General features: G+C 39.2%; 1 protein-coding gene across 1 annotated transcript; it reads left to right on the top strand.

Annotated features, from left to right (window-relative positions):
- The first annotated feature begins 6617 nt into the window (after window positions 1–6617).
- zgc:158689 (uncharacterized protein LOC791177 homolog) lies at window positions 6618–18363 on the top strand. The gene is made up of 15 exons (XM_068735549.1): window positions 6618–7047; window positions 8954–9095; window positions 9233–9308; window positions 9387–9473; window positions 10056–10117; window positions 10299–10370; window positions 10677–10814; window positions 11325–11477; window positions 11863–12039; window positions 12629–13268; window positions 13467–13668; window positions 14084–14146; window positions 14606–14774; window positions 14925–14965; window positions 15674–18363. The coding sequence occupies exons 2-15, from the start codon at window positions 9048–9050 to the stop codon at window positions 15744–15746; spliced, it is 2001 nt and encodes a 666-aa protein (XP_068591650.1). The 5' UTR covers window positions 6618–7047; window positions 8954–9047; the 3' UTR covers window positions 15747–18363.
- Window positions 18364–18609: the final 246 nt, after the last annotated feature.

The raw sequence follows: 18609 nt of genomic DNA, 5'->3' as shown, positions 1-18609 counted from the left end.
GCATATGAACAGTCTTCTGTTCTCAGCAGGAAGTGATGGTGGATGAACACCTCAGTGGGACGTCTCTGGCACCAGTTAGCTGCAGTCTGTCTGACCATTAACCTTACATGACACGGGCATGTGCCCAAACTACCAGAGGCTGTTCAGACAAGGATTAGTCCAAATCACAAGTGTGACATCCTGACTGGACCAGACAATGTCACGAGACTTTTGTCGGTACCTTTAGTGTGAACATACTTTGATGGTTTTGACTTCCTTAAAGCCCAAAAGGAAGGCCGCAGAGACCTATTCAATCTTTTGTTTCATGATATAGGTTCACAAATTTAATTTGGTGGTTATTTAAGTCTTGTACTTGGAGGATAGGATTAAAAGCAGTACATTGTTTAAAATCTAGATCCCATAATGATCCCTAAACATTACACATTATATTCCCTATGTCTGTATCATTAAGCCTGACTGACCCCTCTGAACACCGTAACATGTCCTTCATTATACAGGGTCGACATTTTGAAATGGCACACACGTGATGTGGCAGCTAAACCTCACTGACCACCTGTTGCTCACAGTGACCAGTCTCCACAATGTGTGTTTGTGTGTGTGTGTGTGTGTGTGTGTGTGTGTGTGTGTGTGTGTGTGTGTGTGTGTGTGTGTGTGTTGATAGTTCATACATGATTCACTGTACTTTATAAATAATGAAACAGAGTGGAAAAATACCTACAAACATAGTCTGTTGTATGACAATGATCATTTCTGCCTGAATATAACAAAAGCCGATTTAAAAAAATTGATATTGAGCCTCAGAATTAATTTAGAAATAATTCCTTGTTTTGATTACTTGAGAATCATCTTTGTTATTATCTACTTATCATTATAATAAAGAAAACAGCCTTTGAACTTAAATATATTCTGTCTCTGCAGTCCCTGTTGTGATTAACGGGGCTTACAGGAGAGACAGATGGTCGAGGTACAAAACCGTGTCACAACCAATCACCACAGTTTAGCCCTGAGTTTATTACCACAAGTCACCCAATTAACCTAATTGCACACAGTTGTTGGCTACCTTAACCAGAGATAAGTGGGCTCTCGTGCTTCTGTAGGGGGTAATCCATGGTGAGCAGTGGGCTCGTGCAACATCCCTGCACCATATGGTCAAGGTGGATATTTAAGTTGTGCGATTAGTCCCAAATTAAAAACTGACAACATCAGTTAGACCTGTGATCAAAAAAAACAATTGACTCTGACAAACAAAATAAAGAACTCTCTAATTGTAAACAAACTGATTATTTCTAGACAGAGACTGGATGGTGTTAAAACTATAAACATCCCAGTGCATTACAAGATCAATGTCAACATCATTTTCTCTGGTGAGTGGTTCTCCCAAGATTTGTTGAGACACTTTTTTTAAGTTTAGGAAAAGCCTTCCTCAGAGTAAATCACATCCAGTTAAAGTCTCATTGCTGGAGCTTCATCCACTTAATAGTCTTTCTTGTGTTTTTACTTAAATCTGTGAGATGCCAAAACAACAGATTTGGAAGTTTACTGTCCATATAGAGCATCTCCTCATCACTGCTACATTATATTTAATTTTGTATGTTCTATTAAATATTGAATAATGAATCAATATAGTTGGAGCATGTACAATATAACCCAACATTAAAGATAAGGCACAATGAAGCATTAATTATGAAAAAAGCTGTAAATAATTTGTATCTTAATTAACATACATTGTCACGTCGTCCATTATAGGATATACAGTATATGGGCATCAGAGGTTTTTCTTATTATATTGCATTTATGAAACAGAGTGAAACTGTTGTCTCTTCCACCTTCGTTCTAGTTCATTGTCATGCTGCTACACAAACGGTATTAAGACAGTGAGTGAAAATGTGTATTTTATAATAGATTTTTATCGCCCCTTAGTTGGAATCTAACAAACTCTGCAGCCGATCTCTTCAACATCCATTAAACAAAATGTGTTTAAGTAATTTGAAACAAGTTAACTGAAGGGTAAATGGAAGAGTTACACTTAATCTTCCTTGAAAACTAAAAGAATCCTATTTTGTAGAAAATTGAAAATATATAAATTTACCTTGATTTTCCATCAGTGCTGAATAGAGATAAATTCATTACCATGAAAGGATCCATCGCTCTGTGACCCATTTCTTTTAGGAAGGTGTTTTGTTAAATGTAAATGTGACGGACAGCCACATCATTGGAGATGTCTCAACTGTATTGAGATAACTTCAGTTACATTTAGTCGCAGTTGCTTTTAGTAACTGACATCAACAATCCCCAAACTCATGTTTCTTTCTTCCTAATCTAAGTTGTTTCATGTCATATGTTAATGATTGACTAATTACAACATGTTCATATTTCTTACTGAAAAACGGTTTATGTTTCTTTGCTTCTAAATGATAAAAGGTAAACACTACGACTCTTAACTGTCCTCTGTTACACCTCGTTGAAATACTTGAACTAATATAAGACAAGATTAACACACTGTTTCAGTTAAATCAGCACTGTGAAAGCGTCCTTACCTGTGAGTCCCTGTGAGTCTTTGTCCACTGTAGTGAGTTAGTCCACCTCACACACTGATCAGATTGAGAGAGATTTACTCCAGAGAAGAGCTCAACTCTTTTTATCCCTCCTTCGTTGTCTCTACCTCTCTTTTCTATCCTCCTCCTCTCCTCCCCTACTTCAGCTTTGTTGTGTTTCACTTGGAAGATCCCTCCTCTTTTCCTTCCAGACTCTTTTGCCTCTTTGACATCCTACTCGCTGCTCCATCGTCTTCATTTATTATATTTATTTATCCTGGAAATGTGTTTATATTGGTTGTATATTATCCTTCTCTGACAACCTACATGAACACTTTTTGTATTTTTATTTGACCTCTGATGTACAATTATCCTCTCTAACACAATCATTGGCTCAGCTCCTCCAGCGAGACGTCACACAGCTCACCTAGATCTCAGCACGGGAGTAATTGACCTGATTAATTACTCGTCTCTTCCAGTCTGACTGACAGCCAGAGAGGCAGAGGCAGGACAGCAGATGGCTGATTTAAGGTCAAAGAAAATCACACAACACCAACTAATGGAGCCAGCATGTTGATCACAGGACAGACAACAGGTCTGAGACACAATGGCATACATCGGGCCTCTGGGTATTAAAACCTTGTTAATAAAAGAACCTGAATAATTGCAAAAGTAATTGGTGGCACAATTCAAGGCATGGTCACTTTTGAAAGATAGTCACTTTGTTTTATTCTTCATTATCTCAAAATTGTTGGTAGTCTTTTTTAGAAGGTAGACCTTAAGTTAAGATTGTTTTGTCAGACTGCTGCTAGTTGACTTTTTGCTGATCAGAGCAGATCGACAAAAGTGCACTTGAACAGCCTACAAGAGACGTCCTTTCAGTGCGTGTGGCACGTGTTTAGTATCAAGGATTAAAAGGAGGGAAAGAGGTGAAGAGTCTAAATTGGTGCCCTGGCTCTGTGACTGTGTCTTTATGTGTAATTACATCTTAATTACCAAAGTTAAGTTTCTCAGAAATGTCTGAACATGACGTAAATGTTGTGAAAAACTAGTATTACTTTTACTAATTTTACCCTGCAAACATATATTTGATATTTATGTTATTTGTTGTATTCATAATATAAAACTATTATTATAATGTCATATTTTGTATCAATGTGAAAATTCAATGAGCATAAAACATGTCTTGTTTTAACTGTTGATGTATTTTGTGTTAGTTTGGACTGTCTATATGTTATAGTCGTATCACATCTCATCAGATCAATGATGTGAACACAAATAAAAGAGATACGTCATTTATATATTTAGATTTAATATGCCAGATAAATAAGATAATATTCAGATAATACTGTCACAACAGTACTATTTACTATTGCGCATTCAGTACTCAGCGTACAAAGTATCGTACCATCTCAGTTATCTAAAACTGTTTAAATCCTTATTTATCTCACCTTTACCTACATCTTCTCATTTGTTATTTAGGTTTCCTCTAAAATCAAATCTGAAATTAGACAAATGTCTCATGAATGTGATTTGATGTTGGCTCGTGAATGAGATTTTGAAGGGCTTTCATTTTGAAATGTTACAACAGAATGTCCTGGTTCTCTCTGAGTGACACCTTGAGGTGGTCTGCTATGGGATCATGACTTTTACATGGATTTCCCTCATCGGTGCCCGGAAGAGAGTGAGTTTTGCAAATTAGTTGTACTTTTAGAACTGACATATTTTTTCAGGTATGTTTTGGACTGGTTTTGACCTCTCAGAGAGCTTTATTTCTATGTGTGGTGATACTTTGACACCTGTCTTTGTCTCTTTGGACATAGATAGATGTGAGAGGTGTGTATGAGTCATCTGTATTGTTTAATAAGTCAGTGTGAGTTGGGTTCTCCTGTCTGTCAATCTCCTTATCACGTGTGAATTAGGCCCAGAGAGGAAGCAAGCCGACACAAACAGCTTTACGGCTCAGGTCCAAGGACAGCAGACTACAGACACTCCAATGTGTTCATCTGAACACCGAGGTGACCCAGAACCCAAAAGATCATCTGCTGTGGCTGGCAGACTGGAGGCTACTCTGATGAAGCAAAGAGATGAGTTCTCGTCTTTTGAATTGACAGAAGGTCCTGGACGCCCTGCTACTGAGTAAAGACACTTTGATCTGTTTTTTTGATGTAGGTTTGATTCGATCTGGTTGTGTCCATTCATACAAAATACTATGTTAGTGCAGGTTGTGTGGAGAGACACTGAGCTGCAGTGCTGATGTGAGGTTTGGACAGTGAAGACTGTAAAGTAACACCTGAGTAAAACATATTTACATGGTAGCTGTGCTGAATGTTTCATTATTGGTTTCAACATTATGAATTACATGTGTTTATAAAGGTGTATTTTTGTTTCTACCTGCCTGTTTTGGTCTTAAAGATACAGATTTAATGTCTACAGTCTTCACGTGTTGCACCACTGTAGCTGTTGGTCTAATGCAGGGGAGGCGCTGCAGGAAATTATGTCACACTATCGCCACCACCTGGGGAAAATCTGCAACTGCAACAAAAGACAGCTTCAGTCAGACACCTAAATGTACTACAAGTGATGTCCACCACTCTAGCTTTATGGGCTCTATGTACATATGCACATAATGTGCAGTTGTAAAGCACCGACACTGTATTTGAGACCAATCCACCACATTTTAGATGGAAATACTTTCATCCACTATAATTATCTGACAGTTATAGTACATGTATTCTATATACTGTTGGGTAATTGAATTTACTGGATAACCATTTGTCATATTTTATATCATAACTTTATCAATCTGCAACTGTCAAATAAATATAGTGCAATGAAGTACAATATTCAATCGGAAATATAGTTGAGTAAAAGTACAAAGTAGCATAAAATACAAGTACAGGCCTACTATTGAGAACACTGATGTCACAACCCCCTACTGTATATCAATTCAGTAAACTAGTGGGGTTTAGCTTTTTGGAGGGGATTTCAATTCTGAAATTAAACACATGGTGCTTATATTGTAAACTGATTCCGGTGGTTTTGACTCAGTGTGATTAAATTAGACTACTTTAAGACCAACAAAATAATAAATAAATAAAAAGGTTTAGCATTTCCAGCCTGTGAGAGTGACCTCAGTAGCTCAGGGTTACAGCTGTAAAGTTGAATACTTGAGTAAATATACTTTCCAACACTGGGTGAAAAACTATCATCTACAAGCAAGGTGGAGGAAATGTTCAGATCTTTTGCTGAAGAAAAAGTAATAGTAATAGTGCATTGTACAAATACTCTGTAGTAAATTGAAATTCTAAATCTAATTTAAGTAAAAGTACAAAAGTATTAGTAGTATCAAACTGGTAAGTACCAAAAGTAAAAGGGTTCACTGTGCACAATGGCCCATTTCAGAATAATATATATTATATTACTGGATTTAAATTATTTTGGTATTAATGTGTGCATCACTTTAGTGTTGCAGTTGGTAAAGGTGGCACTAATTTTAATTACTTTATATACTAACCCTTAACCCGAAACCCTAACCCTTAAACTATAATAGTATATCATCGTTTATGAGAATATTTATTTATTGTATTAATCTGCAAAGTAACTAAAGCTGTCAAATAAATGTAGTGGAGTGAAAAGTATAATATTTGCCTCTGAAATGTAGTGGAGTAGAAGTAAAAAGTATAGAAAAATTAAAGTACTCAAGTGAAGTATAAGTACCTAAAAAATGTGCTTTATTACAGTACTCAGGTAAATCATCATTACTTTCCATTAACCCTAAACTTTTTGAGACTTTTCCCCCGTTCTAACCTCTCCAGCACCTTCATTTATACATTAGCCTTTAATCCTCTCAGCATTTTATTGCAGTAAATGAAGGGCCACGCAGGGCCTCTTCCTCCTCCTCCTCCTCCTCCTCCTCCTACTTGTGTCCCCCCTTTGAGAATGGGGAGCAGGAATATGTGAAGGTCCGGGTGTATGTAGGCCAGCGATAGGCCTGCATGTGCTGCTCTGTCTTTGGCTTAAAAAGTTCAAGTCATTATTCTCCTGCTCCTATTCAGACGAGGTCCCGTTGGCTCATTGTTATTCTGCCCGAGTGACAGAGAGAGAGAGAGGGAGACACAGAATGGGAAGCTGACTGTGGTTTCCAACCGTAGGGAGCTGGTTGTACTGGGCGGGGGGTTTTGTCGGTGGATTTTTTCTGGCCGGTTTGTGCGGGCGTGGAGGCATGTTTGTAATCGGCTCAGTAATGAGGAGAGGTACTGAACGGCACCAAATATCTGACCCCGATTCCTGAGAGTAGAGCGGCAGAGAGAGGAGGAAAAGGAGAGAGAGGGCCATGTGAAAAAGGGGTGGAGGGGAGATTTAGTGCTCTGCTGGATGAAACAACCCCCCACTAACTAACCGAGAGGGAAAGTAGCCTAATGGGAAGAAAAGAGGGGGTGTTGTACTGTTCATTTAGCTCTCAAAGACGCGCAGGAAGCATTTATCGTTTCCCACAATGAGATCAGAAAAGGTATGTAACAAAAAAAATTTCAAAGTAGCTGAATTATGTGTTACTGTTTTACAAATGGAAGTGGAGCTGACAGATCAACAGGTAGCTGTTAATGCGCTGCACCGTGTGAACAAATGACAGGGTGCTCCGGAAAAAGCGTTAAGTAAATACTCAGGAAAAACGTCCACTGTGTAATTACCCAACTTATTTATTTATGTTCATATGCACAGGCACGCAGGTTTAGCATGTTGTACTTGTGCTTTTTGGTGGATTATATTGCATTGGCCTCAGTATTTCCAAAGTCTTTGATGTACTTGTTGAAATAAGATGAGATGGTGCAGAAGAATAGGCTCACTTAGTGATGGTGTACTGTTTGAGCTGCAATGTTGCACCATTAATTCTCTAGAGAAAGGCAGGAAGTAGATGCATGAATATCTGGCATCATTTAACCAAGAAACAAGACAAGATACATTCAAAACCACCAAAATGCACGGTTACTTTTAATTATTGCATAAATAATTTAAATACAATTTTCTTTTTGGTTCAGCAATGTCAAAAAATAGAAAGAAAGTCACCTTAATTTGCTCTACAATCAATTGTTTTTTTCTGAGCATTGTTCTAAAACCCAAAGATGTTCAGTTGACCATCATGTAATACAGAGAAATCCTGAATCCTCACAACAAAGTTTTTTTAGGGAAATGTTTTCTTGAAAAGTGACTCAAACAAGTAATCAATTATCAAAATGGTTGGAGATCATTATTCTTTTGTTGTAGACTCACGTGAGATTAATGGTTAATTAATGGTTTTTAAATGCAATGTTTGCTTCCAAACCATTTGAAGAAATTTAAAGAGGCCAAACCGCATGAATGCATCTTCTGTATCGGTTTCCCAACCACCTGCAGACTGTTCCTGTTGCATCCTGAAACAAGCAACACTTGTCTTAGAATTAAACCACGTTAAGATACAATATATACACACACACACATTGTATTTATCTTCAGTATTTTATTTAATCATTTTAATTGATGTGCAATGCTTTAAAGTCTTTCAAACTAAACAAAACAGGCAAAGTTTGGACAAAGCTCCCACTTTTCTGTCTTAGCTAATACAGCTCCTCTGACATATTACAGAATACACCAGGGTGGCCTTAATGAGCAAGAGACTGGAAATGTTTTCTTTGTGTCATATACCATTAGTTGATCTGGGTCAACATTTTCTCTGTAATCTCGCTGTGATAACAAAGGAGGACTGCACAGGGAAAACCGAATGAGCATTTTTGCCATAAAATCCAGACTTGCAATCCTTCGACCCCGCAGCGGTCCCCCCTTGATCGTCCTCTCGGCCGAGGAAACATTGTTGTCGCGTGTTTATTCAGTGCTCTGACACCTGTGACTCGGACTGGAGGAGCTCATTGTTCTTATCTGAAATGGTATAACTCGTCTGGCACACAAATCTTGGAGAAATATTTAGGTTGCCGTAATGTTGCGAAGCGATAATGTAGAAACTGGCAGCTGAGACACAGAGGAGATCCATGTGAAAATAACACTGCTGACCTCAGACAAAACACAAGACGGTCTGACATCCTCTTCCCTTATTGTGATGGTTCGATGGCCTTAAGATTTTTTTAGTTTCTTCTTAAGAGCAAAGAGAAACTTCCAGACAGTTCTTCTACTTGAAACCTCCCAATGATTTTATTATGCGGTTGTTTCAGGAGGTCCTCTTTACACGTGGCACAATAACAAAAATTGACACTTGCTGTGAAATATAAAATAACACAAATGAGTGCATTGATAGCCTCTTTCCTCTATTGACATGAAGATAAAAACACCTGAATTTGGATATACTCATCACGTTTTTGGGTAAATTGTATGGGTCATTGTTAGAGATCATCACTCACTGTATCTTTTCTTTGTGTTTCCTCTTTTAGGGGGTAGCTGTCTTCTGTAAAGCTTAAGGCCCTGAACAACATAACTAAACTATACAAAATTACATTGTGGCAGCATATAACTGAGACAAGAAACATGTCTCGAACAGAAGAGGTCAACAAGATGACAGAAAACGTCTATAAGGTATGTCTCCTCTGTCTATTTCTATTTGTTGTCTGCACCAACATTGAACCTAATGAAGTGTAGAGAATTGATTTGAAATCTGATTTGCTTGTCATAATTTGACTATCCTTGCTATTTGTGTGTATCATTGTCAACAGGGGATTCTGGACCAGTTCAACCCCAGTCTGAAGAACTTTGTGACCATGGGCAAACACTATGAGAAAGCCCTGACAGGTTAGTCAAACACTGAATTGTCTGAATCACTGAACAGTATGTCTTTCAGTTTTCCCTAATATGTACTCTCTTCTTCAGGAGTAACTGTAGCTGCAAAAGGATACTTTGATGCTCTGGTGAAACTTGGAGAGCTGGCGAGCGACAGCCAAGGCTCCAAAGAGCTGGGTGAGTGGGCGGCTGGTAGAGAAGCACCGGGTTGAAGAGCAAATAAAAATAAGATTGTGATGGACCTAATAAAGTTAAGAGAGTTGATGTGACAGCTGGAGAGAAGTTGAAAATAGTCTGTGTTGGTGAGGGAGGAGATGAAGACAAGAGGGAGTGAGGAAATGTAGAGAGAGAGGGAGAGAACAGAGGGAAAGGGAGAGAGTAGGGTCATTGTTGGGAGATTAACAACACCACATGATCTCATTGTAATGCTGAAAACAGCGGGGGAGGCAGGCAGGAGAGTCGGAGGGCGAGATGCCAGCCACCACATACTACAGAGCTGTGTGACCGAGGGAGGGACACAGCTGACCGCCACTTTGTAAATGAGAAACTGTGTTAAAACAGCAAGTTTTATGACATTTTTACTGATGCGTTGTCCTGCATCTCTGTAGATGTTGACACTGTTGTGAACAGCCATTATTAGAGCACAGATTTAAAGTTTTCTGCACGGGTTAATGATGCACTGTAGCTAATAAACGCAGCTGATCTAAATCATATAATACTGATTACCTTCACTGTCCTGTGTTTTACTGCTGCTCACAGGAGACACACTGTTTCAGATGGCCGAGGTCCACAGACAGATTCAGGTGCAGCTGGAAGACGTGGTAAGACTGTGTGCACAAATAATTTCATGTTATCGGCAAATTATTATTTTAGCAAACATTTTGAAATATATAGTGACCAGAAGGAGTACATTTTTTTTGGATGAATTTTGCAAAGGTGTTTTAGTGGACGTCACAGTGTCAGTATCCTCTAAAACTCTGCATATGGATCCTTCATCAACAGTTAAAGCTGTTTCACTCTGAGCTGCTCGCCCAGTTGGAGCAGAAGCTGGAACTGGATATTAAATACCTCACAGTAAGTTAAAACATCCATTCACTTTTGATATATGAAATGTTTAGTTTAATTTATTTGGCTGAAAGGCAAAGGCAGTGGGAGGCAAGTTTATATGTGTAGCTAATATTGAATTCATAATGGAAATTATTGAATAAATCATGTGAAAATACACAAGGATAATTGTGTTAAATGTAGCTGATTAATGGTTAAAAAAAAAGAAAGTTCACCTTAATAAATAATAGTGGACTCCACCACACATAAATCTCAAATATTCGCTTTGTCAAGCCTGCTTTCATTCAACACTTATTGAATAAATCTCCCTCTCAGGCCACTCTAAAGAAGTATCAGAGTGAGCGGAGGTCTAAATCTGAGTCTATCGAGCGCTGCCAATCTCAGCTGAAGAAACTCCGCAGGAAGAGCCAGGGCAGTCGCCACCCGAACAAATATGGAGACAGAGAGATGCAGGTAAGTGAAGCACCGAGCTCCACATGGGGTGGTGGAAAGAAATACATATTTAAAACACAGATAATTAGGTAAAATGCACAACTTAGAAACACTCAGCATAACAGCAGATTAAAAAAATGTGTATGAGCATTTGTGTAAGAAATAGGCCAGTGTGAATAAGATTAAAGAACAATCTGCCTCAGCTGATTCCTCAGAGCAACTTAGTGCACAAGCCTTTACTGGAGGAATATGAATGATATAACAGGGTGAAAGGGTTTAGCCACTTGGAGGGTTATGTCAGATCAAAAAGGTCACCAGGGCAAAAGTATAGAGATTTATGATTTGGATTTGGTTATCATTGTGCAACAGGCAGGATATGACCTCACATATTCCTCTCTCCGTACAATGTGCATTAAAGGTCACTCCGTCTCTGAGTGCTACATGTATGCATGTAATTGTGAATGCAGGACTGTACGTGCATGTTTAAGGCTGTTCAGGTTTGCAGTTAAATCTCTCTGGCGTTTCCTTCAGTTTGTGGAGTTGATGAGTCGTCGCCAAGGCGAGCTGGACGCACTGGTGGCCTCGGGTTACAAGTCTGCGCTCACAGAGGAAAGGAGACGATATTGCTTCCTGGTGGACAGACAGTGTTGTGTCACCAAACTGCTCATCAACTATCACTCCAAGGTGATCTGTTCACATTTGTTATTTATTCATCAGGTAACGTTCTGAAATCTAGATGTATTAATCCAGAGCTGAAAATAGTCCCCAACTAATGCACTATTTACTCCTGTTTGAGCAATGTTTGCGAAAAACAGGTGTTTTAGGGAATTACTGGATGTTTTGTAGGAATATATGTAGAACTTTTTAAATATTTGTAACCTGATTCTGAAGCGTCACATCTTCAGTAGGATTCAATCAGCTACGGGCTGAGTGTCTCAGACAGGGCAGGGAAGTTGGAAAATACTGAAGGACAAACTAACACATTGTTTGTTTTTATGGTCTCCTCTTCTGTTTACAATAAGACAAAGTTTTCTCCTTTAACATTCTTATCCTTCTGAATATTCTCCAGGTGAGAGAGCTTCTGTCTCAGAAACTCTCTTGTTGGCAGCAGTCATGTTCTCAGCCCACAAAACTCCCAGAGCGCGCTCTGAATCTGCTACGCCACACTGCGCCTCAAGGCTCAGGGGCTGCTGGGATAGCCGAGGTTCTCCGCCACACAAAGATCGGCTCTGCTCTGCCAGAACAGGTCAGATCATTTTTATTTATACCGTGTCAGATGTCTGATGTGTTCTTTGGACTTAATATTAATCTCAGCATCGTGTGTGGTTTCCATAGAAGGATTACATGGTGGGTTGATGGCTTGAAACCCACAAAACCATCTAGAGAGTTGGGACAAACTCATTGTTTTACAAGTTACACGTAACTCTCAAGCTTTGCTAGGAAGTTCTGAGTCGAGTCACAATTTAATTCCTACATTAGTCATTATAGAATTAAGAACAGTAACCCATCAATGACAGATACGTAGCTAAGATATTGCTGATTCTTAATTGATTCAAAAAGAAAACATTTAGGCTTCTAAAATCTTGGATGCATAGTCTGTAAGTCCAATAGAAGTCAAACTGGAAGTGACAAAGTCCTTTTTGATTTTGCCCAGACAAGTCTAAAGTCACGAGATTTGTAAGTCTGACTCAAATCTAAGTCCGGTGACTCGAGTCCACACTTTTGGTACCTGGAAACTTAACACTGAAAACTTTAATAAGACATTCACAATATTAGATTTTTAACAGTGGCTTCTAATTTCTGATAGTTAACCGTATCTGTCCTTAATTTTTCAGAGGCTCTCTGTTCAAGAAGTCCCTCCAATGTTGAATGGAGATTCCAGTCGCTCCCAGCAGCGCTCACTCCCCTCCTCCTCTCAGAGTGAAGCCTGTCCTCCTCAGGGCTCCCCCCAGACTTTCTGCTCTCTCTCCACTGGAGGAGCTGCTGGAGGTTCATCACGAGGAGCGTCTCCTCAGCACACCAGCACACCCCTCAGTGCATCAGCCAGCCCCCTCCCCGACAGCAGTGCCAGTGGCAGCGTCAGCCCGGCTGCGTCCACCCCCACCACGTCCGGCGGCTCGGCCCAGCAAAGCTCTCTCCTCCTGGCCACCAACACATCTAACCTCTCCCCGAGCCTCATCCCCTCCACGGTGATGTCGCTCAGCCAGATCTCCTCGGCCGGGATCTCTCTGCACGGCATGACCCTCCCCATCACCCACAGCGCTCCTCACAGTCCGCCACTGCCCCACAGTGCTCCTCTCTCCAGGGCCATGACTCCTGTGCAGCTACTGCACCAACAGGTGGGACCAGGGGGAAGCAATACTTCATCACCGTCACATAATCCCTGGCTGCTGAAGACCGCTGACATGTGTGCAACAGCTACACTTCCACTGCCGAAGAGACCTGTCAGTGAAATGAGGCTGGGCGGCTTTCAGGGTAAGATGTGATGAGTCACAGCATAAGTCAATGTTGTGTTTTCATAAGCAGTAACTTAATACACTTCTGACACAGCTGTAGGAAAGTGAAAACTAAACAGTCAAGCTGATATCAGTGAGATAAAGAGACTGTCAGCCATATTGGCTGACAATTTGTCTTAAGTATTATAACTTGTATTCCTTTTTCTTCTCTCCCTAGGCTCCAGTCTCCCCAGGATGCTGCCTTTATCTGGACCTTCCCGTGTGGAAGCCATGTTCGCTCACACTCCCGGAGCATCGGAGGGTGCCGGCTTAGGGGGCGGGGCTTGCTTACTGCACTTCCTGCCTGGTGACAACATCACCCTGCTTATCTCTGAGCCCAGAGACGGGTGGCACTACGGTCAAAATGAACGAACTGGACGGTATGTTTTACAAATCTCACATTGATGTAGAAAACCACAGAATGATCGGCTGTATAACTTGAGAGGGCTTTGTAATGTTTTGCACTGGTGTGATGCATAAAATTAGAAGACTCTGAAATGTCTCATGGCGTAAGACAAGGCTGTGTGTTCAGGGGTCACCATAGCCGAAATAAATCAAGGACACCACTTCCCCTTAACATTGTGTTTCTTTCAAGTTTGAGTAGAACTACTTTTTCTTTCTTAATTCAGACAACTTCTCACATTGCATGTTGTGTGCAAGCGTCTCTCTGTCACCAGGTTAACAAATATATTCATATAGGACAATGGAGAGTTTTCTTCATCACACACACCCCTGACCTGCTGCTTTATACTCTTGTTATATTATTCATCAGTGGAGTAAAATTTTCCCTCACAGGAAAGGCTGGTTCCCTTTCTCCTACACTCAGTCACAGCACAGTAAGATGGATCACCTCGAGAGGTAAGTCAAAGAACAAATACTCAAATCTGGGGGTTTAGAGATTGTTGATGAACTTTGACACTGTTAGTGACAGAACTTCTTCCTTCTCTTCCCTTCAGTTGTTTTACACATTATATCAGCAATCAGCAAAAAGTAGGAAATTATACCATTGCTTTATTCACAGAAAACTTAATGGGGTCATTTTCATGTGGAAAAGAATAAGACACCCTTACCAATTCCATCTGTATTTTCAATAAATCCAAACATCGTCAGCCGGACCCAGAAAGTGCAGAGGAGCTCATAAAACTGGAAAATGACACTTACTGTTTGCCCTCTCAGTCTTTCCACCGCCCTTTCCCTCATACAGTCACTTCCAACGCCAACAGCTTTGTTGATGAATTAATACAAAACCAACATCTCTCAACTCATGTTTCCTTTTGTCTTTTTCCTTGTATAATCTTTCCTCTTCCTTCCCTTTAGCTCTCTCTTCTTGTCTAAGGCTAACAGCACCAGTACGGGCCAACTCGACAAGCTGGTGTCTGCAGGTCTCCCAGCCCTCACCCCCGAATCAGAGGAGGAGCACTCTCTTCCTCCCCAGAGGGTCAGCACTTTCCGCCCGCGCCCGTACAGCATGGCCGACAGCAACAAGGTCAGAAACATGAAACCTTTGGGGGGAGGTCAAAGGTCAATGTCTTCTCCAAACTGAGCCTCACTGTTAATGGAGGAGATATAGATGCTTCATAATAATGGAGATTTAGTCAAAACATTCTTTTAATATTATCTCTTCTTCACATTTCAGATCACCGCAGAATTGGTCTCTCCACCACCCTCTCCAACCAGGTAACTTTTAGCACCTTCCACCAACTTTATATGTCACAATCAATTTACTAGTCACGTCTGGGGATTGCCAATATCAAACTGAAGGTAGGGTTACAAACTAGGAGCTTGAAGTTTGAAAGACGAGGGCGTCTACCAGGCAAGGAGGGTCTAACATAAGAAGCTATGGGCTTGAATACTTCATGGGACGAGTAGAATCCAGTGCTTTTGGCACTCAATTTAGTTTTTTAGCTAAGCTAACGGCATGGCTCTGGGCATGACAATGTCGGTCTGTTGCTTTGGTGGAAAATGAAATATCTTAACAACTCTTGGATGAGTTGCCATGTGATGTTGTATAGACATTCATGGTGCCGAGAGGATGAATCCTAATGACTTTGGTGATCACTTGACTTTTCATCTAGCGCTACCATGAGGTCGCCTTTTTCGGTTATTAAGGAAATTTTATACAAGTATTCAAGTTCCCCATAAGATGAATTGCAATAAATAATAGTTCAATAGAAAATATTAACATGTGAACTCCCTAAACTAAGATGGTGAACATGCTTAACATTATACCTGCTAAACATCTTCTACTCCTGTTTCTTTTTAGTTGTTTCTTGCATTTCCTACTGTTGCATGTACAATACTTATTTGCAAAATCTCCCCTTTAATCACCAGTTTATATAATGTGTACCTGTCATACCTTTAATTTTTCTTCTTTCCTCCTTTCAGGGCCAATCCATTTGCCCACGTCCGACTCAGAAGAACTGTCACCAACGATCGCTCAGCTCCCATCATTGAGTAAGAGATTTATTCCCACAGCAGCAACCTTGTTCTCTGTGGTTTGTCAGTCCATCAAACCTCAGGTTGAATCCTGGAAACAGCTCATTGGTTGATGTTGATTCTTTACTTTGGATGTTCTTTTTCGCAAATTAATTAGATTCAGATTATGTTTTTTGTGCAGGACTAGAACATCTTTAAATCAAAGTATAAATGTATGAAAATATATCATGTGTAAAGGCTGACCTGTTATAAATATGATTACAATCCATTCAATTTTAAGGTAGTCTATAGGAAAAAACTAGAAACAAGACTACTTTAATGTCTAAAATTCTGTGTGAGTAAAACACTGACATTGGTTAGTTTTAATGAAACAGAAGTAAGGTGTTTAACTGTACTTAGTTTAGTGATTGAGATCGACACACTGTATTGTTCAGAATAACTAACATTTTTAGGTTTTTCCCAGCCAATGAAAGATGCCGCTTTTACAGTGATTTTTTTTCTCAACATAACCTTGCTGTAGTTATTTCTTGTGCCATTTTCAAAAAAGTTTTCTTTGTTGGGCTGATCTAGGGACTGGCTCCTAATAGCAGGTTGTGAACTTTTACTTTCACTGTAATGAAGTGTTATGGAAAGAGGACAGGCTCCTACTCTAAAAGTGCTATTACAATATTATATTTTTTAGAAAAGATGCCAGATTGTTTCTTAGTTTCAGTGAAGGTGAACTTTTAAAGTTATTCAGAGTGTCTTTTATATTTTAAAACGTGGTTGTTTGGTTGAGAGAGACTTGGCATAATTTAATGAAATTGGCACAGTGAGTTATTTTTGTTTAATTTTAACCTTAAATTACTGAACATGGGCAAAGCAATGTTAGCGTCTGTTAGATCTTATGTTTATACTAGTTAACATTATACATTTTGCTGCTGTAAATTTCCATATTTGTTTGGTTGAGGTAGATTTTTGGATCAGCTTAATTCTTTACCTGGACTCAAAATCGTTGTGAAAACAAACTCTACCTTAAATTTGATTATTCAATGAGAAGTGTTGGCTTTCGAGTGGAATACTTATTTAATACAGGGAGAGTCCTACAAAACACAGAAACAGAAAAGCTTATGAGCTTCACAGACACAAACTGTGAGAGTTAATAGTTGAACGTTTGGACAGTGTTATTACAGAAAGTGGTTTTTTTTTAGAAAGTAGCATGTTGTGGAGGGTTAAAAGTGTTAAGAATGAGAGATTTGGGTGCTTAGTCTTTGGATTTGATGTCTTCTTGATTCCTATTCAGTCCTAAATCTAAAGCTAGACAACATCCAGGCTAGTTCATTATAGTTGTACGTTTACCAATCAGACTGAGCAGAATCTTCAAGAGAGATCTGAAAGCCGAGACAGACGATAGGATTAAGTTTCAAAGGGGAAATGTATCTATGAAAGTGATGAAGAAAGTATATGGGAAGTTGACCAACGTCCTGAGCAAGTGTTTATGGTAAACTAGAGATATCCAAAGTAATATTCTGTAGCTCTGTAGTCGCACTCTAGAATACTGTGGTTTTAAGATGAAAACTTTGTATTTGTACAAACTGAAATGCTTAACGTTCCTGTTGTCACTACCTTGAGTTTCTGTGATCTTTTAGCTCCTTGAATAGTCAAGATAACGCCAACAACATTTGAAGTAATTACTCTCTAACAGCAAATATATTACTCTAAGAAGTACGGCATCATTAATAAAGGTGACCGCAGAATGATAGAGCTAATGCTTTTTCATGCTTGTAAATAGGGCTTAAAACGTGTGTGATTGTATGACTTTTATTTGACTTCTTTATACAATATTTTACTTTGGTAGAACATTTTGACTTTGTAAAAGCTGCATGTGCAGTAAACCTGCCTGTGCATGTCAGTTTTAGCAATCAACCTTTTTTCTCCGACTCTGAACAGGAAATGACACAATGATAATATAGAATAAGATATTATTCACCTATATTGGTCTGAATGCGTTTTAAACTCAGAATACTGATTAGAATAGACTTACATGTTTTAGTCACAGTGACTGGTTGTAGTGTATCCGTGAGTCATAAAATAGAATGAAACATGAGCGGAGTTTGGGGCAAGTGATACAGTGGCATTTATTATAAAACATGCAATTCTGCCGTTAGAAAATGAAAAATTGTTTAGAAATTCACACAGAGAAATGTAGTGTATGTACAACATATCAATATATCTGAAGTATGTAATATGTTGTAAGAAATACATTAGTTTATTAAAAAATATAATGAATATGTAACAACAGGAAATGTATACTGAAATGATGTGTGTAGATGTCTAAAGGAAACCTGGAATCTGTGCATTGTCAACTGCAGATGGAGGAACCTTATGCAACAGGAACTTATGCAAAGTCCAAAACTCTTCTTCCAAAGTGAAATATTGTTTTAATATTGCACACCCATTTTACACAGTTCCTAGGTTCTGTGAAAAATATGAAGCAACATAGACAGACCTGTCAGTCTGTTCTCTGAATTGCATCAACATCAAATCCTGGTGACTGCAGAAGATATTATGATGATGAATACTGCTGAGGAAGACATTCTTTATCCGAAACACTGAATATTGAAGTTTTGTGAAATAAAAGTTCTATGAAGGAAATCGTTTTTGCTCTGCATGTATATTTTTGAGTCTGTCTATGGGGGTGGAGTACTCAGAACATGCACAAACTGAGACAAACAGGTGTTAAAATGCATTACATCTTACTGAGTAATACAGTCTCGTATTTTAACTGTAGCAGCTGGGTCTGGATTTTTAAAGGCTTTATGCAGCACAGCTCCACATATTGTCCCACTTCCTTTCTTACTCATGCAAGTAGAATAATGCTGGTATGAAACAAGGAGTTCATATTC

Source organism: Cebidichthys violaceus, unplaced genomic scaffold, assembly GCF_023349555.1.
Source record: "Cebidichthys violaceus isolate CVI_PGR_0920_01 unplaced genomic scaffold, fCebVio1.0.p SCAF_7, whole genome shotgun sequence".
Classification (NCBI taxonomy): Eukaryota; Metazoa; Chordata; class Actinopteri; order Perciformes; family Stichaeidae; genus Cebidichthys; species Cebidichthys violaceus.
The sequence above is the reverse complement of the archived record's forward strand: the minus strand, read 5'-3'. Positions and strand labels throughout refer to the sequence as shown.